The sequence below is a fragment of the Toxotes jaculatrix genome, chromosome 5 (assembly GCF_017976425.1).
Source record: "Toxotes jaculatrix isolate fToxJac2 chromosome 5, fToxJac2.pri, whole genome shotgun sequence".
Lineage (NCBI taxonomy): Eukaryota > Metazoa > Chordata > Actinopteri > Toxotidae > Toxotes > Toxotes jaculatrix.
Window position 1 is genome coordinate 950,351 of NC_054398.1, and position 26,119 is coordinate 976,469.

General features: G+C 42.0%; 1 protein-coding gene across 1 annotated transcript in view; it reads right to left on the minus strand.

The window, feature by feature from the left end:
- Positions 1–26,119, minus strand: part of ntrk3a (neurotrophic tyrosine kinase, receptor, type 3a) — a 122,288-nt gene that overhangs the window by 88,559 nt on the left and 7,610 nt on the right. The window contains 2 exon segments of the mRNA XM_041038353.1: positions 2,063–2,134; positions 3,816–3,890. Of these exon segments, the coding sequence (XP_040894287.1) occupies positions 2,063–2,134; positions 3,816–3,890 (147 nt within the window).

Below are 26,119 nucleotides of genomic sequence, written 5' to 3' on the forward strand. Positions count from 1 at the left end.
AAACTGTCACGACACCAGTGATATCTCTGTTACAGGGATCACAGACTGCAACAGGACAGTCTGTATTCTGATTATGTGCTAAAAATGGTGATGAAACAAGCTATAATAATAATAATAACATATATTTCCAAACACTGATTTGGCTGATTGAGCACATCTGGTGAATTCTAACCTGGGAATCCTCTCCTGTCCTTGAATTTGCTTCAGTAGAATTCCACGGAAATCAGAACAAATATTCATATAGGAGAAATGCAATGTGAGCTCTGTACCACTCAGTTCATAGAGGCCAGTACAGATATACTGTTACTCTTTCCAAAAATCTAATGTGGGCTTATCCCCTGTTAAATTCCAGCCACAGACCTTTGTTTACCTTTGTTTAACTTCGCAACCCTCTCTTCCTCCCATCACTTCCTGTGAGCATCTCTTTTTGTCAGAGCCCTCTGTGTCATCACCTTGACTCCCCCGACACAGAGGTCTCATTGAACTGAATGTTGAGCTGATGTTGGTCAGAACATGGGCTTTGTCCAAGCACCAAGCTAAGGTTACCTCATAAGACAGATGGACAGAATGCTTTCCTGCTTACAACACTCTCCGATCATTCAAACTAAGTTCCTAAAACTCCAAAGAGGGATGTCTGAGGTACGACCTGAAACACACATTTTCACTCAGCATTGCTCAAGACTGATAAGATGCTGCTAGCAAAGATGAAGCTGCAAACAAAAACAAATAAGAACACAAGCAAGTACACACAGCTATATCACAGAGTACATCACTTTGTTTTTGTCATTTGCAGGTGAGCCATCAGTGAACATGGCTGGAGAGACTAGTAAAAGGAAAAGATAAAGATGGAGAAGAAGGTGAAGGAAAGAAAGTGTGGAAGAGGTGACTGATATGGAGAGAAAAAAGAAAGACAAGAGCTGCCCAGAAAAGGAAAGGAAAGATTCTCAGGTTCTTTTAAAATGTTCACTGAGAAGCTTAGTCCACATGAAGCTCCACATATGCTCAGTGTTTCAGATACAGTGGAGGTGTGCTACCCTGTTTATATGGGAGCCATATTTGATTCATGTTACACTGAAAACAGAAAGAAATGTCTGATGAAAAATTTAAAGTACACTGCAAAGTCCGAATGTGTTCATGAGATCTGCAGCAGCAGACGGAGCAGACTCAACACTACTACACCCGATGGATACAACAGAGCATCCATGACCTCCTTCAGCTTCTTAATGTTAACATTAATTTGATCTCCAGCTCAGCTAACTTTAACCTTTGAAGACGTAGCCACTGGTGTAAGAGAAAAGACATTCTGAATGTGCCAGCTGCTCGGTGCATGTCCAAGCAGAAGAAACAGTTGCCAGATGCTGTCAGATGCTGGCTGTTTGTACAAGTGGATGTGAGGGAGCACTCGTCCAGCGATACCTGAAGGTCTATGGTGATGTTATTTGTAGCATTGATAGTCCCAGTATAAGTGTTAATGGCAGTAGCTGCATCTCAGAGGTTCTTACATCCGCGACCATTGTCCCTACAGGTATCAGGGCCTTGTTCATATCATGAGGAAGAGCTGTGCTGACCTACCTTAAAGCTGATGTTTGATACTTCTTGTTAGGACAGGACAAGATGGCCGAGGGTAAAAATGGCCCCCATGAGAGGACGCCATGGCCCCATGAGACTGAGAGTTAATTACTGGCCAACCAGAGTCAGAATTGTCCCTTTCAGCCCTGAGTGAGCCGGGCTGCTGAGTCATTGGTTGCTATTTGACTGGGCCCCTGGACCAGCATATAAACACACAGACAAACACTCTGTATCCCCAGCAGACAACAGCACATAAGACAAATGTTGTGGTGAAAAATGCTCTCATGATGATGATGACAGTCCTGCCAACAAATATTTTTCTGCATGGGCGTCACAAGGCTGATGTGTTATATATGTCCCTATTGTTTATGGAGCTGTCACAGTTTAAAAACTCCCATCATCCCCCATTCCATTATGTGTATATTGTTAATTTTCACCTTTGTGTGTGTGTGTGTGTGTGTGTGTGTGTGTGTGTGTGTGTGTGTGTACTCACATGTAGCGCAGGTGGGGGTTCTTGGAAAAGACGCGAGTATGGATCGTGTGCAGGTTGCTCCTCGTAATAGTGCTATAACACATACACACACACACAGACACACATATACACACACACATACACATACACACACACACACACACACAGACACAGACACACACATACACACACACAGACACACACAGACACACACATACACACACACAGACACACACAGACACACATATATACACACACACACACACACACACACACACACACAGACACACACATACACACACACAGACACACACAGACACACACAGACACACACACACAGACACACACACACACACACACACACACACACACATACACACACAGACACAGAGGAGAGAAGAAGAGCTTTGATGAATAACTTTCAGCTCCATCACTCTGAATTAGAGCCAGTTAGGAGGAGAAGAGCAGGACAGGAACGATTACCAAAGGAGACAATTCAAGTAATAAAAGAGTGATGGAAGAAAGCAAATAATACAAATAATACAAGGCAGAGCAGGAATGAAGATGATAATTCATAATTCACATCCATTGTCAAAGCTGCAAACACAAATTATTGATTCCAGATAAAAGCTGGAGATGTTGATGAATGAATACCCAGACTCAGGAGGATTCTGTGTGACACCTGCCAACAGTCTGTTGTTAACAGCATATGGATGAGAGCGGGGCCTCATTTATTAAACCGTGCGTGGGATCCATACAAAAGTTCAGGTGCAAAGACGAAACAGAAAAGGCATACAGCAAAAAAAGTCATCCTCCAATCCAAATTTTAATAATCCAAATTTATGAATCACAATCAGCTTCAGTGCATCATCCTTTAATGAGCCTCTGTTTCTGCCACTGCCTAAGTGGTCAATGCAAATCCCTCCAGAATAGTGTTCTATATTGTTCCTGTGGAGCATGGCAGCAGTGTTACAAACAAAGCACGTCTCTACAGACTGACCGTCTGTAGAGACGCTGACTGCCAATGATGATGAAGATGTACTTTAAATTAATAATTATCATCTGAAGAACCATTAACTGTAGAGGAACCTAAAACTAGAGTTTCAGTTCCAGTTTTACTGAGAGTTGATTTTCCTGTTTAACTGCAGAAACCCGGCCTGACTGGAAACTAAGTGGACAGTTTTCTAAAATGAGCTAATCAGGACCAGATCCAGCTGTGATAGAAGTTTAAGAGGAAATCTAGAACTCCATTAAACTACTTGAACAAAATCAGCTTTTACAAGATCTCCATTGATTATATATAAATAGAACCATTCAAATTAATTTCATATGTGACATTAAAATCAGCACTTTAACACTTTGATTATCGGTGTGGTATTTCATTTAGTGTGCTACTGATCAGCAGAGCGCTAATACTAGAATATCTAACGGGTGGAGATTAAATAGTGAAAGTGCAAACGGGGGATGCAAAAGGGGAGTCTGATAGCGAAAGCAATAGATGTTTTTCTCCTCTATTCACCTACAGTTCATCCACACAAGAGATGTTTTCTTGCATGCTACATATATTTTTTTTTGCAGCATTCAAGTGTTTAACGTTAGTTCTCTTATCAGCTCTGTGAATTTGTTTTAATGCTGCTGTGACAGTTTGAAAAAATGTTTTCCAGGCATTAGTCTGATGCACATGGAGGGGAATATTCTCTGCAGACAGACAGTTCAGCAGTGATATACTGTGCATGAACGAACAGACACACAAGAGAAATGTGCTACTACTTACAGCCGCTCTAAGCCTGTGTAGAGCTCCATGTCCACATCCCTCAAGGTCTGCAGACCAGTCCAGTTCTCAATGTGTCTAGAATGAAGGACAGACAAGACACATAAGTTAGGCTGTAACTGATGGTTCTTTTCTTGATTTATTAGTGGTTTGGTCGTTAAAATATCAGGAAATAGTAAAAAAAAAAAAAAATGTCAGTAGAGGACATGAGTCTTGTTTTCTCCAACAGCAGAAAAACATAAAACAAAGAAAAACAGCAAATATTTTCACTGGAGATTTTTCCCTGAGAATTGACTAATTGATTAACTGCCTAATCATTAGCTCTATAGTAAGGACAAACTTTAAGTATATGAGTTATTACATCGTCGTTGTAGTGTATATCTTTTATTTGGACTCACCCAATGAGGGTGGAAAAAAAGGTGAACAACATGTTAGGCCTGTTTCAACATCCATCCTCTGCTGTGGATGCAGTTCTGTGAGCACTTACAGCATATGGGCTAAAGACTGGCCCAAAGCAGGCTCCATGTGGGGTTAGATCTGGAACCAGCACCATATATATCAAACACAGCACAGTAACATAAACCAACAAGGTCCATAGTTTTCTTATTTTATAGCCTAAAAACTCCCAGTGTTCCTACAATCTGTACTAATCCGTCTAAATCTATACTCATCAGCCTGAAGTGACAAAAGGTGGATTTCTAAAAGATGCTGCTAATTAAAAAGAAAAACAATGTAAACGGGCACATGCTGTTGAAAAAGTCACTGTAAGAATCTCAAAGGTTGGAAGGGAAGTCAGGTGAGAGGACATGACAGACAAGACAGTCACGGTCATTTAGCCATGTCATGTTCAGACCACACCGACAGTGTAAGTGTTGTAAACTCATAGGATTTCACAGTACAACAGTTTGTCTCATGTTTCACTTCAGTACATCATGTACAAGCATAATATTGTATATTATATCTTTACAGGCTTTGTCATTGGTTTACTGGATGTGCCATATTTATCAGTGATAGTAATTCCAGACTTCCTCACCCTGAACCGTCAGGCTGGTACATTATGGGACGGCCTTTTCAGCCTGTCATCACACATTAAACTACAGACTTGTATGGCAGCAGCCTTTGATGAGGACGGAACTACTATCATGCCAGACCCAGCGGGAGCTGCCCATTGATTGGCTGAGCTCATTTTTACCTGACAGCAGCATCCGCCCCCCTGAGGACCGGCTGATTGACTAATTGAATAACAGATCAATTATCCATTTCAAAGTCTAAATAGCCACTAACACACAAGTAACTGGTCTTGCTGGAAACATGTGCGCGCACGCACACGCACACGCGCACGCACACACACACGCACACACACACACACACACACAGTAGATTTAATTATAGAGCAGATACACGCAGAAACACTTTTTAAATTCAGCTTCTAAGAGTGTGTGTCCTTTGAGTTTTCTCTGCGTGGCAGCTTCTTGCACACTCATTGTAGAATCTTTTCATCTCAAATAAAGCTCCCAGAATGCCCAGTGTCAGAAAAGGAGCTTTGCTTGGTAATAAATTATATCCTTCTTGCTCGCAGCAACAGAGTTTTTTGCATGGATTTCAGCCTAGAATGAATGAACACACTGTGGCCTTCTCAAAATACAGCTCACGCTGAAAAGCAGCCTTGACTGGAGCAAATCAAACTCATACTGACAAAAGACTTTTTCTTATAAATGACAGCCTCCTCCTGTTTTAAAAAACACTACTACTACTTTAAAAGCAGTGTGATATAAATGACTACTTTTAAAACATACCCCACATGAAAAATAACCACTTGGACAGAGTTGTGGATTTAACAACAGTCACTCAAAAGCACGCCAAGAAAAAAAAAATCACTTGAGAATTAATCACAAACACATTTTTTGGTAATGCTCACAGCTCCTTCATCCAGCTCTGAAGTCCACAGCACGAGAGCTCAATCAACTACCAGCCACCAGGCACCAAACTGGTCTCCAGAAGATGGAGAACCTCATTTCACATGGAGGTTTTCTCTTGAACCGTACTTAGGACAGGATGTGAATAATATAATGGGCACATCACTACGACACCCGTGGCCAGTGCAGTGGATTCTAACCTGTTTGACTTGTGTCACCGGGTGCCCAGTGAACTAAAGAGTGAGTTTCCTTTCACATGTGTTAACAGGATGTAATGTAGGTGTATCTGAAGTCTGCAAAGCATATGATGTTTAACACTGGCTGGCTTTATGAGTGTGTGTTTGATGCACCCCTGGCATTCATCAGTAAGACTCTGTGCTGTCTGAACTCCTCTGCTGTTGTGAGGTTGATTCTCATATGAGCTCGTGTGTCTGTTCTGTTTTTCCTCTTACATGTACTTTGATGTTGTTTGGACTGTTTTCTCTTGTTTGTCTCTTTTAATCTATAACATCAGCCAGCCCTGGGACAGGAGATGGGAATTAGCCTTTCGGCTAAATCTGACACATTTACATCATATTGATGTTAACTGATATGTGCTGTGCCTGACAAGGGAAATAATTACAGAAAGTAAAGACAAAAATAAGGCATAGTAATAAACATCATTTTCTGTAATCTGAGTAATCCTGTTCACACACAAACAGCAAAACGACTTCAGTCTGGTTCTGACCAGGTCCAACACTAAAACCCTGAACTGTCCGGCAGCCACTCAGATTTATCCTCTTGGGGACTCTCGATTAGGAGCCGCTGTTCTAGTGCCACTCACATGACAAACGGTTTTAGCTCCATAACTGTTAGGAATAACTAAATGTTCATCATGAAGTTTGCTGTAATCTTGTTCAGACAGCAGCATTCAGTGGTCCAGCTGATACAGAGGCAGTTCCAGTGAATAAAGTAATGAATGTAATAAAGCCAGTCCTGGTTTTGTCCCAGCAGACACGCTGTTTGCTTCAATAATTAGACTGAATGAAAACTGTCACTGTTCAACTTGTTGAACAATGGGTCTCTATGGGTCAATACTTCAGTGAGTCAGGACCATGAACAGAGTAGAATCAATGAAGAAAACTTGTTTCTCTTCTCTCTCTCCATCTCTGTGATTCTCTGGTTCTCTCTCTCACTGGTGGGGAGCAGAGAAGTAAGAGCTGTGTAGCAAATCAGATTCTCACAAACAGAGTGTTCAGCAGCTTATTATGACCCATGATTGGGTTTTATTGTTAGGCGATGGGAGCCAAGAAAGAAGACAGGTAACAGGTGACAAAACACACCACTGGACCCGTGCTGGTCCAGGGTCAGGATCCACGCTGAAAACATCTCTGCAGAACCCTCACATCCTTCCTTTGGTGTACTGAATAAGCCAACATCAACAATCTGATCAATTAGTTGCCACATAACTGGGTCATTAAAAAGACAGAAATGAGAAACCCAGAAATAGAAAGCCTTTCTGTCTGAAACCCTAAAAAACACTCACCAGCTACCCCACCCAGAATCCTGTGTCAGTATAAACCGTGGATTTTAAATGAACTCATTTTGCTTGAAAACATTTCAGAAAAAAAAGACCTGCAGTGCAAAACTGTATAATGTTATGCTTGGAAATGTCCCAGAGCAGCAAAATATTAAAACTCCCCTCCACTGAGTAAACCTTGAATAAAGCAGCTCCTCTGTCCTAACAATCAGCCTGTGCATCTAAATATGGAGATATTTCAGATAAGGTTCTGCTGCTGCATAAAAAGATTAGTGATGTGAAGAGGGAGCAGGGGGAGAGTAACAGAGGTGAGGAGGAAAGCAGGATGAAATACAGCAGAGTAGAATAACAGGCCTTAGCCTCAGAGTTCTGCAGTGTAGCGACAGTCCAAAGACCATGGAGCACAAGACACTTCAGCAGAATGAGACAGCCATAAACAGACACAATGACAAGTTATGTCTTTTTGGTTACAATTAATCGCACAACCAGGTTCTGATGCCCGACAGTACTACTTTCCTACTCTCCCACCTCCTCTCTCTTTCTCCCTGTCTCACCCCCCACCCTCTCCTCCCTTTCCTTCCCTATCTTGGCAGTGTGTGAAGAGTCAGACCTCTCGCCCACACAAACCATCAATGTTTGCCTGCCAGGACAGAGAAGGAACTGCAACGTTACAGCAGCCTCCTACGCACTCTGCCTCCAAAGTGTAACAGCCAGAGAGATGGAGGGGAAGAGAGGGAAGCAACGATGCTGGCTGAGAGAAAAAAAAAGAACAAGGGACCAAGAGAGAAGCTCACAGGTGGTTTTAAATTGCAAACCAGTGTTATTACAGAGAACCGGTGCCTGCAACGCCTACCTGACACATTTCTGTTCCACTTTAAACTGTTAGAGAGTACGAGGATTTTACTACATCATGATAGTCATGTGCACATAGCTTTATCACTTAGCAAACAGTCAAACCAAACTAAAATGCTGTCTGTTATCAAGTTTGACGCTGGTTCAGACATTTGATCAGAACGTCTCCTTGTGGAGGAATTTCATACACAATCCAACAGGGAGGAGACGCCAGGGCAGAGCCTTTGCTTAGCCTGCTACCACCATGGCTCAGACCGGTCAGGTCACCTCGGATGTGGTGTACAGAGGCATGTATGACACCGACACTTTGTCCTCCTCCATCTGTTGGATTGATTCTCCGGGTTTTCATAGTTTCTATGGAATCAATAACAATTTTACAGAACAATGTCCAGGGTGTGCCTCTTTAAGTGAGTGGGACCCTCAACTAACTGATCAAGATTCAAAGATTTCACAATAAAATCCAAAGTAAAAGAATCAGAGGGGCAGCAAACATGGGTTTCAGAGTCAAGTCGACTTACATTTTAGCTCTTCCCCATTTGAATGCACAGAATCTAAGCAAATCATTGTAAGTTAAAAATAAAGTTTCATGTCTGTAACTCCTGAACATCTGTGTACAACAATCAAGATAATACATGTCTAATTCCTGTGTTTCCCTTAATAATGTTCCAGCTATGAAACATCTAGTTCAGTGTGCACCTGTCTAACTTTTGGTGCATTATGTCCTTGTAAAGCTCACCTTGTTTTTACAGTACATTTGTCTAACTCCTGTGGCTCCATTACAAATTCAAGTAAGACCAATGTTACGGTTAGAATGGACCATGTGTAGGGCTGGTTATTATCTAAGTTTCTGACTGAGACCAAAATGTTTTTTACAATGGTACATATTTTCACACCTTATTTTAAGGAATATAAACTGTTTTTTTTCTGCAAAATTTTCTCATTTTATCATAATAAAGAAACCAAAGAACCCCACACTGGTCTGGTCTGTGTGGCCCTTTGGTTTCTTTACTGTCAAGAGCTTTTGATTCGACACCACTGTCAATCCAATTTTACGGTTAGAAATTATTTCACTTTAACTGTTACCTGTTAGCTTAGCAGAGAAGTTTCCTGATGTCTGGACTCCAACCTTAACGTTGGACCTAACACTTGGCTAAAACTCAACAAGCATCATTCAGTGTCAGCTATTAATACTGAGGTATGGAGGTTCCCTGTGTAAATTCATCCAGCCTTAACGCTGCTCTGCATGTGTCTACGTCCTGGGTATCTTTTTAATGCTATGTACAAGGAAAACCTGTCAGGTTTGTGTTTCTGCTCTGGCTCAGTATTCACTGCAGGTACTGCTCCCTAGATTTATGTGTACGTTCTGTATGTGTCCTTCACAAATCCTTTACCAATTCAGTCTCTCTGTCTGTTACTCTCTCTTTCTGTCTGTGTATCTCTGAAGCATCCCCCCATCTCTCTCTCTGTCCAATAATGTATTCACGCTTTCAGAAAGCCAACCTGTCATTAAGAGAAAGAAAGGCCTCCTGGGGCCAACTAGCTGCTTCCACCATCTTCCACCATACAGCTGGAAAACAAAGAAAGGCAGGCAGAGAAAAAAATATAGAGAGAGAGTAAGCTGGCATAGAAAGGGTTTGAGGAAGAGAGAAAAAGGGGTAGAGGAAACAGAAAGGGACAGAGAGAGAGCTTAGAAATAATGGGTTGTGGTTACACCTGCGTTTCCCTGGTATGTGTGTAAAGTATGAGAGGTGAATTGATTGAATGTTTAGTTTCAAACAGATTAAATATTCATGAAGTTCCATTTACTAAAGAGACCAACCAATGTGTGCGTGTCTGTGTGGGAGGGACAGCGGGGGTGATGCACAGAATTGCTTCAGATTAACATTGTGTAGCACATGCTGACATGGAAATAGACAGTGTGCTTAAGTATTAACTCGTCTTTGATGTGTGTGTTACGCCAGTGCAAAGAGTTGAAAGGAATAAGCGATTCCCCACCACTCCATGTACAGATGGAGACATCATAAGAGCCCTGCTTTTACTGCATGGCCCTAACACACATCTGCTGGCAGCCTCGGGTGAAATGTGCAGTCTCAAAACTGTTAGAGCATCATATATGGGGCTGGTATTGTTCTTTCAGATGACTGCGTATTATGCTAACAGTTTGATAGCATATTTTCCTGAACAATATAAATACTGGTTGTTGCTAAGTCCTGAATTTGCCCCCTAGATGCTGCATGTAAGACTCTGAGACAGAAACTGGTAGACTTCCACAAACGCATGGCCCCGCATACATGAGCTAACTCCTCCTCCCCAAACGACTAACCCATCCACATCTCGGCTCATGTGACTCTAACAACTCACATGGTGCTTAGTTCCTATGAGCAGCCTAGCTACCCTCAGGTACCAACTTTGAACAAGAAGTCCCGTTGGCTTCAATCAACCCTTAGGATACGATGACCTGGACAAATGAGAACTTGCACAGAATTATACAGATGTTGGACGTGTCCTGGCCTTTCCTCTGATGCCATCATGAGAATTATTGGATGGACTGCCCTGAAATTTGGTTAAGACATTCATGTTCGTCTCACGATGAACTGTAATATCTCTGATGGTCCTCTGAAATTTCCTATTATGACAAAATACCAACAAATTCCCAACAGCCTCAGCTGCACTCTGTGTTTAGTGCTAATTAATTAGCTAACTAATTTGACTGTTAGTCTTGTTGGAGTCTCTCCTAGTTTGTAAATGTCCTCAAAGCAACAAGAACATGATTAACAAGAGCCTGTCAGGGTGAATGATGAAGTGGAATGAAACTGCAGTTGAATCTGATCATGAGGCTACATTCAATTCTTTACCTTGGAAACGAGGAGTCAAGAATGACCTTTCACCCAACGTTCATTTACCAGATTTTTCCAGAGCTGCGGCTGCTAAGATGCTGCTGAAACCTTTGGAAAAAGCCAGGAAGAGGACCTTAGCCATGGGTCGTGAGGGTGACTGTGTTATGGGACAATTTCATGGAAAGAGATTTTTTTTTTTTTTTTGCCTGAAGGTTGCATTAGAGGAAATGTCAGGGGATCACGTCCTCAGGATTCATCCTCAGTAAATATTTTACTGAAACAAATCTCGAGGTGAAAGTTTCAGTGTTGAATGAACATAAAGCCCTCAAGGAAACATTTTCCATTTCCACTGACGTTCAGCAGAAGGTCAGCCCCAAACACTGGCTGCCACGGGGACACACTGTCATCACCAGCCTTCAGGATCTTCTATCATCTATTAAAATCAATATAGAAAACACTGTGATCATTTTGCACAGGACACACAGCACTCGCTCATGCACTGGTGTTAGATGCTGGTAAGGCTTTGTCCTCGTCTAAACCTGTCACACAGTCAATAGATGCTCATTCCTCCCTAAAAACTCTTTGCCTCCTCAGACACTATGTTCATGGTCTCCAGAAATCACTGATTTCCTTTTTTAATTTAGTGTACGTACCAATGTGGTGTATCAGGCCCTCAAGTTCTAGACAGATGTTTCAATTAGCTGCAGGATTTGAGCCAGTGAAGAAAGAAAGAGCAAAAGGAAGAAGCGTCGTGAGAAGGACTGAGAAGGCAAGAAATACCAACAGACAGAGGCAGAGTGGAGGGAGAGAGCGGAGAGAAAACCAGCTGAGAGGAGTCAGTGGAGTCTTTTTACAGCCTTCAGATTCATCTGGCATGAAACTGACTGTAACCTCCACTTTAATGTACCATGATTGTACAGCACAGCCAGAAACACATGATGGAAGACCAGCACAGGCTCCAGGCTTCAGCCCCACGGAGCTGGATGAGTCAAAGATTTAGATTAAGTTTTGGGAGATTCTGCGATTTTATTTGTTCTCTGTTTACATTTCAAAAACTCTGACAGTCAGACACTGAGTTTTATAACTTTAAATAATAGCTGGAAAAACTGAGGCATTCTAAAACTTTTGACCAGTAGTGTATGTCTCAGAACCACAGCTGTTTCTGGTTTTTTTGGGTTCTTCACCGTAGATGATAAAACAAAGATCTGGCTGTTTGTCTGCCAGACTCTGCTGGCCAAAAACCAAGTGAGGCAGCGGAGACACCAAGAACAAACGGAGCAACGTCACCTGCACAAAGTTATCTGACAGCCCATACGTTTCACCACAGGAGCATCATCCATAAGATAAACAGATTGATATGAAGGGTATTGAGCCCATTGGCTTTGTTTCAGGAGCAGGTTTTTAAGATAATGACTGAACTGGAGCCATCTATCCGTTCCATTAGCTCCACCGCTAAAGGATTGTGGGGTGGCTGGAACCGGTCCCAGCTCACACTGGGGGAGAGGCAGGGTACACCCTAGACATGTCACTAGTCAATCACAGAGGCTGACAGGCATTCTAACTTACATTCAGACTTACAGGCAATTTAGAACTGCCAGTGAACCTAAACTGCACGGTTCTGGTCTGTGGGAGAGAGCCCGAGCACCCAGAGGAAACCCACACAGGCACAGGGAGAACACACAGAAAGGCCCTCACACTGAACCAGGAGCCTTCCTGCTGTGAGGCCTCGCAGTTTCGAACCGACTGTGTGACAGCTCTAGTATTTAATATGGTTAAAACATGAATCTCAGTAAATCAGTCTGTATAAATGAATCTGATGAATCTGATTCTTAGAGTATCTACAGTCCACAGCTGCTTCATGAAATCACATTCAAACAACACGAGGCTGCTACGAAAACCTACACACACCTCGACACACACCTGACTGGTCTGTTCTGACTGGGTACTCTGCCTGTTGTTGAGGGAGACACCGCTTTACAGGGTCTCACTAATTTTGTACATCGTCTTCTTTCCAATTTTGTTTTTAGCAAAAGTATCATCGTTGAACTAATCATATTTAAAAACAGAATAAAAATAAAAGCACACCAGCTACCTCTGGCTGCAAAGCTGAGGTGCTGCATGTTCACACCGTGCTGCTCTGCATCATTCAGACAACATGAGAAACGATTTCCTGAGGATTCATTCCAGTTTTTCCATCTTTCCATTTGTTGACCTTTTGTTGACATGCTCCACTGTGACTGGCACAGCTGTTTCAGATCTATGAGAGGGATGTGACTGACTTCAGCCAGCTGTTTAACGCTACGTGATGCTGCACACACATGGCCCGAAACAGCAGGTGAAAATACTCACACAGTCTGTGAGCCCCAAGATCCACCGCTTTGCAGCAGTCGTTGCATTTGCATGATTAAAAAAGGGCCCTAGACTCTTTCTGATTAAGGTTGAGTCAGACCGTAAAGAGAAGTAAATAGGATGATGGTACGAGGGCAGCAAAAGGACTGAGAGGGAGAGACAGAGACGGACAGAGTTCTGTGGACTGGTAAAACAAAATGGAATAATTATATCACTGTTGGCAGAAGCCACATGATGACTGCTGATGAATTCTGTGCTCAGATTCAGCCTGATGCATCAAAACTGACTGGATGTCATTTCATCATTCAATAATCCTAAACAATACACCTACAATAATCCTACACACACACAGCCAAAGCAGCCACAGGGCTTCTCAGGGTGAAGAGCTGGGATACCTCAGGGATATCTCAGGCCTGAAGAGCAGACGAAAGGCACAGAGACCCCACAACATATCCGTATACCACAGGTGGCAATGAGTGAACCAGCTGTGCTTTTTAATAAAAGGAACAACACATGACCTTAGAATGGACACCTTCTGTGTCGCATCATAATTTATGGGGGTGAATTGCTTTAAGGCAGATTAACTAATCAACTAACATGAAGGACAAAGGTCTGGATAAAAAGACACCAAATCAAGTTTGAAAGAACATATGAAGAAAAGCTGTCTTATGAAAACTTGACATTCAATGGCGTTGCCTTTCCTTCTGTCTGTCTTCTCTCCTCTGTCTCCGTCCCTCTGCCTTTCCTTTACATTTTACAGTTACCACCTTAAAGCATTTCGACAGCAGTGAGTCTCTTTGTATCCGGGCATGCTTTCATTTTTCAAAGCCCTTCAGTATGTTCTGGACTTTCATAAGTACTGCAAAGGTCTAAATAAGATTGACGGGGAACAGACACACACACACACACACAACAATCAGATGCACTTTTGAATTACTTACTGGTGTTTGAAACCATATGTAGTATCCCCAGATTTTGGGCAAAGAGGGAAAATATGTAAAAGAAAGGAGGTTGATTGCTTGAAGCAATCATCTTAATTAATAATGAAAAGCTTTAAATTATAAAAAGAGTGTGATGTGGGAGGAAGACAGTGGGTTGGAGGCAAACCTTGCTTCTTTCATATTCTCTCTAAGAACTATTCCTCTCATGTTCCAGTCACACACACACAGACACACACACAGACACACAGACACAGACACAGACACAGACACACACACACACACACACACACACACACACACACACACACACACAGACACAGTCACACACACACACACACACACACACAGACACAGTCACACACACACGGACACACACACACACAGACACACACACACACACACACACACAGACACAGTCACACACACACAGACACACACACACACACACACACACACACACACACACACACACACACACACACACACACACACACACACACACACACACAGGATCTGTTCCTTTAGTAGAGAGTAACAGCATGGAGGTTAGATGATTCTGCAGGGCATTCCAACACAGCAGAAAGCTTGGGGGGAATGTGTGTAAGACAGGGAGGGAGAAAGAATGAGGACAGAAGCATCTCTGCAGTGCAGCTGCATGATTTCATCTCTTCTCTCACTGGATCTACACTATCTGCCTCTGCCTCTAAACAGCTAAACTGGTTCCTGTCCAAAAGAAGACAAATTATCGATTGCTGGAAACTTCAAACCAAAAATTTTCAGGTTTAAATCCTACTGTAAACACAATGCCTTAATCTTACAAAACATTTTACAGATGGGTGGAAATTTAAATCTGCTTCCCTGTAGGTCACAGGGCTCACTGACTGGTTTAATGAGGATGAAAATGATGTGAGTCATGTGCCAGCTAAACACCTGTGGGAGATTTTGGAGGACTGTTTGGAGATGCGAGCAGACTTACTGAGGATTACTGAGCACTACAAAGACTGCTCACCCCACACATAATAGCTGCTTCCACCAACATACACAGATGTTTTTAGCCGTAACAGTCAGAGAGGAGCGCATCCTGAACAGCTAAGCAAATACAGAAACAACACACTCAACCAGTTAAAGCCTGTGGCAACAGTTGGCAGTTCAGGTGTGTTCCTGTACAAAAACAGAAACGGGCATATTTTGCTAGTAACTAGTTTTGTTTTTAGTATTATTTGTCCCATCTGATATCCTGCTAGCTTACTTTATTTTTTCCCATGTGAGATCCCCAGAGAGTGGCAAGACCTCTGGAAAATTTACAGACAAACTTGCTTTGAGCGTGAATTTTGAAGATTTTGAAGATTTTGTTCACACCTCACTTGTTCCAACTTTACGTAGAACTTGGATCTTACTCAAGTAAGTAAGTTTGGCATTTGATTTTCTCAGCCACAGTACCTTTGTAATTGCCAATTATCATGTTTCAAAAGTGCTTTGTCCAAAAACATGGCTTTATATTCATTCTTCATCCTCAAACACAGACTATACATTGCCTGGACTGTGTGTCTGTATTTCACTGAGAGGAAAGGATAAATATACATATATACACAAATATATCCATACAAGCTGTTTTCACATAGAAACTATGAATATGTTCTGGTTAAAATTCAATGTAAAGGGCACACAGGTAGAAAAAAGCCCAACTGAATTCCTATTCCTATTAAAAAAAACAGGATAACAATCAGGATTTATTTTGTGTAAAGCAGAGCTGAACAAGTGCGAGGGCTATAGCCAAGGTAACCATGGCAACCACTATGCACCCACATAGGCATTCCATCAGCTGTCCTCCACACTTAGTTTGTATTCAGCTGCAGGAAACACACTCGGGGGAGCTGTCCAGTGCTGAACCTTTGTGGTTCTGCAACAAACCTAAGCCAGTTTCTGCTGCAGAGGAAATGAGGGGATTCCTGAACACCATCATCACAGGATTAAAAAGGTAGCTGTTATCAAGTCACTGCATAGCAACAAGAAATATCTGTGCAGTACCGAAAAGATGATCGTATACACATACACAACAGCTACTTAAAGCTGCCACACTGCTTTATTACTTCAGTGCCATAATGAAACTGATTGTTCAGTATTTACTGAGTAATTACTGGTTTTGTTCTGGATTCTTTCGGGCTAACTGGCTGGCCTCCTGACAGCTACTTCAAAGATAAATCTACTTGTTCCAGTTCTTTAACTTTATGTTAAACAGCTTTGTAGTGAAGATACTCCTCCGTCCGTTGAATTCCACTGAGAGACAACACGATTGGTCTGAATCAGAAATTCCCAGGATCTGCCAAATGGCCTTATCACCTTTCAGAATCAACACTGGCTACACATGAAACACCCTCCTCAAACCTGCAGAGGCTGATGTGCTGACATGATAACAAAACCAACAGCAGGATGTGAACTTACTTCACAAGCTTCTGAGGTCATCCTTATAGAATCTCATGAGACAAGGTGGAAATACTGTGGCCTCCAGTACCACTTTAAGGACCTCAGAGCTATCTCTGATCAGGAAACGTCCTTTAACTCCCACATATAACAAACTTCAAGGACTGGCTTTTTTCACCTATGAAACATTTTTAAAAAATCAGACACATCCTGTCTCAAAAAGATGCAGAAAACTTCTCCATGCTTCTGTTACTTCAAAGCTGGATTAGTGCAATTCCAACAAGCCTCTAAAGACTCTCCAACTGACCCAAAATGCTGCTGCAGTGCAAATACTGACAACTAGGAAAAGAGCTCTTCTGCATTGGTATTCTAGAATAGAATTTTTATTATTATTATCATTATTAGTGCTATTTCTAGTCCTATTTCTATTTCTGTCCAGCCATTCATACACAATGCTTAGATTTACTGTCTATGAGCTCTACTAACCTCTATTATAGTTCACATTCCACCACTTTCTCACCTGATCATCTGTATCTCCAGAGCGTGTCCCTGTCTGACCACTACTTTCAGCATGTCTCTCTCTACCTGTCTCTCTGTGCTGCCTGCATTGAGACCAAGTACCATTATGTTATAACAATGACTGATCTTGATGATCATTTTAATTTGACTGTTCCGATTGTATTACTAGTTTTATTTACTGTAATTTAAATGCATAAAGAACACTGTAAAACGCACAGTAGACAGTAGTGGAAGAAGTGTTCAGAAATACTCCATTACAAGTTAAGTTACTGCATGGAAAAGAGAAACTCTACATACGGTTTTATAAAGAGGGATACTAGATAAATCTGACTGACGCCAGAGGAAAGCTGTAACAACTCACTGACATCTGAAGTCTGACCCCCACAGTGCACACGGCTGTTTGTGTGAAGACAAAGCTCGTTATATTATCCACTGTGAGAGCAGAAGAGCAGAATACAATATTCCACTTACTTACAATTATGTGAAACGTGAGCTAACGCCTTATATACTATGCTAACGCTACTGATTCAGGTGTCTACTTACATACTGTATGAAAAAAGGGCGTGAGGACTGTGAGTCCTTCTTGTCCTTCTTTCTTTGTTATTCCTCCATTTGTCCATCTCCGCTGACTGACTGAATTTAAACCAGATTCTTATACTGGTTGTGTATAGCTAGCAGCTAGCAATATCGGCTAGAAATAGCATTTGGACTACTGAGTCAACGTCCCCTAAAACGCTAGGGCAGCCTAAAAAGTCCCAACGAAGTCCATATTAGACTACCGGCAACTTAATAATTATTACTATGTAAATGAGCATTAAGCGACAAGCTAATGATATAAACACAGCCACAAAAACCAAGTTAGCTAGCTAACATACCTTTGATGAAGTGGTCACTGCAGACACGGCGTTAGCAGACCGCTCCTCCCGACCGCAGACGTACGTTAAAGATCCACTTTTAACGGCGTTGTTCTGTAAGTTGTTTATATTCAGCTTTTTTCTTTTTCTCTATTGCAACGATCTGAGCGCCGGTAAACTAAACAAAACACAGGCATTTTTCCACACGGTAGATTCTTGGTGTGTCAGTCGACTAACGGCTGAAACACGTCCTGCCCTCCATTTGAATTTGGCGTCCTCGCGCCGCTGCGTCGTGACGTCACGTGAAACGCACTGAAGTGCAGGTGCGCTAGCTAACCATGGGCGTAAACATGGGCGCAACCATGTGTGCCACTGCGGGGGGGTCACACGCTTCTGTTTTCCTTAGCAAAGGAAAAACTGCTAATATAACAGTAATTTATTCAGTACGAATCTCCCTGTTCATTTCTATAACATGCTGTCTGGTGACTGTCAGATCACTTTGACCCACCTTAGCAGCAGAGACCGACAGGTGAGAGAGCGACAGCTCTTCCTGTCATCTGGCTCTAACTCAGCCGGTGTCTGGATGTGGAGAGGGGCGGTGGGCTGATTATTATTTATGGTGCTATTCTTTTCCATTGATGATAATGATAACAGCCAGTGAAGGAGCTCAGCTTTTTTAGAGCAGACACCACTGACAGTTACACTAGCCATTTGGCTAGGCCAGCACGGAATGTTAAACTGGTAACATGATGGCTGATGGCCAGGTTCTGTCTGTCAGAACAGGGAGGATACTTTGGTTTATTACTGACAAAGGACTCTGTGCTGTGGGAGTTAACTAATTACTACCTCCAGCACCGATGACTTCCTTCCTTAGAAACTTAGAAACGAATATCCATTTCGTTGCGGTGGCGCTGATTTTAATCCTAACTAACGTCAGTCCGTCACTACCGTACAGTCCGTGCAGCGTACCAGGGAAAGGTAAGAGTGAAAACGTGGAATGGATTTTTATTAACACGGGCATCTTCTCGGCGATTAGACAGAATGTATCTGACTCGCTGAAGCAGCGCATCGCCTTGATTTCCTGTTCAAGGGAGCAGCAAAACATGGACTGGATTCTCGTTAATATGGGCTTTCTGTCAGTGAAAAAGCGGATCGGATTGGCGCTCTCTGTGTCGCTCGGAATTTACACTGAATTGATAGAAACCACCAGAAATGTGGTTGTTAACTATTCTTGACTCCCCCCAGATTGTTTGGGCCTAACGACGTCCATGTGCTGGAAACAGGCCTGCCAGTTTAAGAGCAGATTAATAACAGTAACAAAGGACCGTCAGACATCAGCCACATCCTGGGGGTCGCAGGATCAGCAGCTTGGGCAGAGATCATCACACACATGAACCCACTGAGATAAACATAAACGTTAATCAGGGGAGCAGCAGCTGCACACTTAGATAACTGAGCCAAACACAGTACCAGCAAAAACCAACATCACTAAATCACTGTCACTCAATGGTTAAAGTCACTGCTCATCGTGCGGCGGAGACAGGGAGACAGCTGTGTATGGATTAACATCTGGTTTTACCTACGCTTGGTTTGCTGTTTACGACCAAAGTGATACATGTAAACAAAACTGTCTGTGTTTTGGTTTCGTCTCAGACTGAAAGATGGAATAAATGTCTGTGTGTTGTGGCTTTGACTTATGACTCTGAGAAGCATGGCTGTGAATGCTGATGGTTATCTTCCATCACAGTTAAACTTCCAGTACAGGTTGAGCGTGTTGGAAATAACCCGAGCAGTATTTGCCACCTGAGCCTTTTTTAGGTAATTAGTCCAGTCATAATGTGAGTACACACGTGACAGCATCATTCAGTGTGAAAACTGTTTGTCTGAACTGTAAGTGATGACATGCAGAGTTCAAAAGGTTAGTTTGCTTTAAATGATATCAAACTTTTCAGCAGGTTCTTTTACTGCCCTGGATAATAACATAGTATATCTTCTGACAGTCCATATAGTACCACCAGGGAGAAGGATGGATCTGGTGTCTGTGTTTTTATTACCAAACCTCTTGGTGCACTCTAAGTTTCATCTATAGTAAAAATGGCTCCCTGTCTCATTCTATAGCAGCCTGAGTCTGGCTCTGCAGCACTGCTTGGGGCTGTGATTGTGCTATAATCACTGTGGCTCTAAAAACATAATTACCACAGTCTTCAGTGTAATAGCAGCATATTTCAGCTCCATTTGGGGTTTCTGAAACATTTAAATCAGTAATTTAAAGTTACAATCCAATTTAAGGACTCACTTACCTCACTCTCCCTCTCTGTCACTTTTATCTCTCTCCCTCATCTTAACTCCTCCTCTCCTGCCTCCTCTTACCTTACATCTCTCTATCCATTTCAGCATCAGCATCCTCTGTTATCCTCTGTTTCTCTTTGCTTTTTCCTTTAGTAAATAAAAAGCATTCATGCAGTGCTTTCCAGTCTCATTGACTACACATTAGTGCTTTACACTACAAGCCACATTCACCCATTCACACACACATTCATACAGCACTTCTCACACACACTCACACACTGATGCCACATAGGGGGCAATTTGGGGTTCAGTATCTTGCCCAAAGGAACTTCACAGTGTGGACTGGAAGAGCTGGGGATCAAACCAGCGATAGCACAGTGCAGGTTCCACATAATAATAATAACCCTAATAATAATAATAATAAGAAGAAGAAGATAATAATAGGGCTAATCATAGGACTAATAATATGAGTAACAATAAGAATAGTAAAACTAATGATAATAAGACAGGACTAATAATAACAGTTAATGAGACTAATAATGGGGCATTAGTTGGCCCACAGCCACAGATCCAGTCTCTACAGCTCTGGAGGAAGATGAACCTGCAGAGAGCGACAGAAGAGAAGAAGAGAGACGAGAACAAAACTACAGGAAAGCGAAGAAGCCGAGTTAGTAACAATGATAGTTGTTAGGAAGAGGAGAGAAAAGGAGCTCAGTGCATCATGGGAAGTCATCCAGCAGTATGGGCCCATAGCAACTAGGGGATGGTTCAAGCTAATCTAAGCCAGAACTAACTATAACCTTTATAAATAGGAGACAAACTGTCTAAATATACATCAGGTTTTACAGCTGTTTGTAATGTTCCTGTGTTTGAAGAAAAATCAGTTTTTCTGAAGTTAACTCAAACACGTGCAAACAGACAAAAGTTCTTATCAACTTAGTAAAGTGCAAAAATGCCGATGTTGTGTGTAGCTTGTGTGCACTGACCCCAAGTGGCTCAAACTCTCTTAATGCAGCTTTGAATACAGGAAACATATACTTCAGTATATTTTCCAACATTGTGATACAACAGTGTGATAGATTATTTCATAGAACCAGATAAACTGAATTACCTTGGATTCACTTTTATTTAGTTTTTGGTCTTTTCCACTAAATATATCAAGCCTTGATAAGGAAAGACCTGTTGCACAATATTATTAACATTACTATTATTAACTCAGAATCTAAAAAAGTTGTAGTGGTTTTGCTTCTTTTCTATGGATTTCTTCAGCTATTTCCTTTTTAAGATATTACACACAGTATTTTGGCTCCAGATGACTCTTCACTTTGGGTCCTTTTACCCAAATAATGTGACCCTAAAATACAATCATGTATCTACAAATTCCAACATGAATTCAGCCTAATATGACTCACCTGTGAAGCAGTGTTACACTGTCTACCCACTGATCCTACCACCTTCCTGTCAGACCAGGAGTCTATTACAGTTTATATCATCAGTCACTCTCACTGGTTGACAAATGTTCAAAGGAGTCCATAAAAGACACCAGACGTGATGTTCGGATAATGATGGAGGACACGCTGTTTAATTCTTAATGTGGCTCCGTGTGTAATTTCTCTCAGCAGAGACCCACGGCAGCAGAAGCTCTGAGGCTGTTCATCTTATCCCGAGACATTAATCCACTCACATATGAACATGTCTCTGTATCTGCAGCCATTTTCTAACCTGCTTATAGCTGTGATTTAAGATTTATTGCACAAGCATTCATTGTCGAAAGCTCATGTTACAGTTTCTCACGCACACTGAGAAATGACTTTTCATGCTGTGAATTGTCATAAATGTATTAAGAACAATGAGGAAAAGTTACAGTGAGCTTTTTATTTATTCACTGTACAGACAGTTTGGCCTTTTTCTCAGTGCTTTTGGGAAATGTATGTTTTTTTTACAAACTTTGGGTCCAGAGCGAGATATAAACTTTGCCAAGTTTTGGTCCACAGATTCAATTCAATTAAATTTCAATTCAATTTTATTTATATAGCGCCAAATCATAACAAGTTATCTCAAGGCACTTTCCATATAGAGCAGGTTTAGACCGTATTCTTTATCATTTTAAAGATGTTGATGATTCCTATTCATTTGTGACCTCCACTGTCTTTAAAGTCACCTTCAGGCCAAAATTACAACTCCTGGTAAAGGTGCTGAATAAAATGCATTTAAGAGGCAGGACACAATCAAAGTCAGTCTGAAGAGGCAGCTGTGTGCTGAAGCAATGAATCTGCTGTAGGATGAACAAACTGAGGTGAGATTTCCAAAGCAACAAGCGCCTCTCTTTATCTCCTGATGCCAAGATGGTAGAGCTATCAGTGCAAATATTATATCCTTTGTATCCTTCAGAATATATCAATTGTTAAGTTGGGGAGTAAAATGGTAAAAGGGCTCGAATTAGACAAAGAGGGATTTTGGACCTGGGCAACACACTTGTACTAAATGGCTCCTTAACTCACATAAATACTGTATTCAAACACACTAAGCATCTGCCCAGATGAGAAACTCCACGATGAACCATGGACAACTTGTACTGCTTCGAGCCAAAACAGAGCAGAATGAGTGTAAGTGGACCACAGCAGTGCTCAGAGCAAAGTGAAGATATCCCTTAATGAGGCCAAATTAAAAAACACATTTTGCTTTTGGTTGTGAGGGCACAGGCAAAATTTGATGCTACAGGCGTAAAAGTTTAACACTCCTGTCACAGCAGGCTGGTGAAACGTCTTCATTTAAGGAAACCGGCTCAGAATTTTACCTGCTAACAAACGACTCAGAGCAGGAAGTCGAACACTGAGAGCAGAAACATCAGCAGAGGAGGACATGCTGGATTCTTTACGAGGCTGTGAACAGTCACAGTACATATGCTGGTGAAGATGTTCACCTCGCTCCAGACCAAAGCATGTGGAGAATTACCAGCACCTTTCATCAGACGTCATATCAAATGTCTCACAGATGAACGACACCGTTAGTGCTACTTGGTAAATATTATATTTCAGTGTGAAATGTCATAAATTTACCAGACTGACAGCTCTAAGGGAACACTGCTCCTGCACGCCCCCCCAGCTTTTATCCAGGACTTCAAGAAGTTTAAAAGAGTGTGAAGTGCAAAAGCACTTGATTAAAGTTGCAGTTGAACTGAAAGAAGTTGAAGTAGTTGAAGTTAAAGTGAGAACACGCAAAGGACTTGAAGAGCCAGTTGAACTGGAAGCACTGAAAGGAGTTAGTTCAAAAGTCAGTTCAAGTGTAAACACAGAGAAGTTTAAAGCTACGCTGAAGCTTGTGTGTCGGTGGAGGTGAAGTCGATGCTGAGGCACTGAAGTAAAATGAAGTGGCAGTTTGAAACATAAGTGCTGCGCGTGATATTTACAAAACCACAACGGTAAAAAGCAAAGCTTGTTAAATCCAAAGTTTAAATTCCATTCACACAGTAAATGGACTCACTGAGAATCACTGAGACGGAACTCTGGATGGATTTGGAAGTTTGAGGCCTTCGAGCTGGTTGTGAACCAAAGCTGGCTCAGCTGTTCTGCAGCCAGGTTCAGCCTGGATCTAAACACACCGGAAGTTAAGGTTGGCTGGGAGCCAGAGAGAGAGAGAGAGAGACAGAGAGAGAGAGACTGATGGTGGCACACAGAGGTTTGTGTGACCATCTTATCAACACAACAGGGGTTCTGGCTGAACAAATTGCCTTCTCTGTTCACTGTGATTAGACTGCAACTAACACACACACACACACACACACACACACACACGGTCACAGTCACACTCTGAAGATGATGTGTTGTGTAGGAGAATGGCAATTAGAGCGAGATTTCCAGCCTTTAGTTGAGATTCGTCCTTCAAAGATACTGTGTGTGTGTGTGTGTGTGTGTGTCTGTGTGTGTGCTCATACGTGTGAACACAAGGATGTGTGCTTGTGCCTGATAGTTCTGTGCTTTCTCACCTCTGTCTTCTCTCTTACTGCCGCTCTCTGCAGGTGCTTCAACCTCCAGAGCTGCAGAGTCTGAATCTGTGACTGTGGCGCCCTTATTAGTCTCATTAAATATTATTTGTAGTATTAATATTGTATATTGTATTATTATATGTTATTGTTTGTCTTATTATTATACATCTTTATGCATGACCTGCATTGTGCTATGCTCTCATCCCTCCTGCTTCTAATTTATCTGTTTTTCTCACTGTCTCCAGAAATGAAATATAAACGCTTCTTCTGCATTAGCTGGTAGTTTGACCACTTGGGGGCAGTAAAACAAGCTTTTTACCAGTCAGTTGTTTATACTATTTCTTAAACCCACAGACAGGCACATTACCATTCATTTGAAAGGGTGTTTGAGTCCACCTGATGAATCTCAGTCCAGCATTCCATCTCTTTTAGCTCTGTTTTTGGTCTCCACCAGTTCCTGAGGGAAATATCAGGCTCTTCAGCTGCTGAATGCTTCACTATGTTCACCAGCTGCTCTCTGACTGTGTCTGTCTGCTGTTTAGTTGCTGAGCAGGTAGTGTACACGGCTTTATCACAGCTTTTCTCCACACACACAGTCACAGAGCAAAGAGGCGTGGCAGCTGTGTTCACACCTTTAAAAACCCAGCCTGCTGAAAGCATCACAGTTCAGTTTGGACACTGGACACTGGACACGCAGTGATGAAGGCAGGGCAGGGTGATCGTGGAGGGTAAACACACCCACCTCTCAAAATGTGTAGCAAGGTTTACACAAATGTCCCAGGGTGTGTGAGCAGAGTTTACACAGGACAGTGCTGCTGATTATTTTGCTGGGTGGGGCTGCAGGCTCACAGGATCTCTGCTGTCAAACACAAACACAACACTGGCTGAGTGTAGCATGGAGTGAAAACACTCAGGTTACAGTGACCTGACAACTTTGTTTAAAACTGTTTACATTTGTTCCATTATTCCACCGAGACAGATTTAATCTGAGAGGCAAACACACTTCCTCTGCTCTGGAGCTTGTGGACAGAAGCTGCACTTCCCACACAGACCAAACCTGGACGTCTGTGACCGCTCAGATATTTAGTTTCACTTCTAAATAACTGAGAGAACCAGGAGTCAAACAGACTGCTGTTAAGGAATGACAGGAATTTATTTCCAAAGCTTCCTGTTTCTACAACTGTATTTCATCATGTTCTTTTAAGAAGTCACTCCTGATGCATTGATAAATTCAGTTTACTGTACATTTCCACAGAATTATCCAACCTCATGTCATACTCCTCACTCCTCCACTCTCACCTCCTCTTTCAACAGTTACTTCCAATTAGTTCTGCTTTGCCATTTTTTAAATTTTATTTTTTTGTTTTGCTGTATTGTCAGTGAAACGTAACACTTCCTGTACAGACCTTTCACAATAAACGCCTTCCTGTCCTGTTCACACACAATGTGTACGACTTCCACCACCTACATCAGTGTTAGATGCTGAGGTTCATGTCAAGTTGTAATGATGCTGCTGCACAGCTTCCATGTGATATTATCAGACATCGTTAAGGAAAGGGGAAACAAAACAGTGAAAAGGAGACAACTGGTTCCACATTAATTTGACTACAGTCCTGTAAGTAGAGCCAGGAAGAGCAGTTCCATCTGTAGCTGTACGATTTAAAGTAGCACAGGCTGAGGCTGTTCACTGTGGGTTTAACTTATCATTTCATTCCTGAGAGCCTGAGTTTCCAAGTAGCAGAAGTTTATGAGAAAGAAAAGACACAACCCGTCCTCATAGTTCCAACCACATCCACTGTCAGGAAGAATAAAAACCGCTATCAAC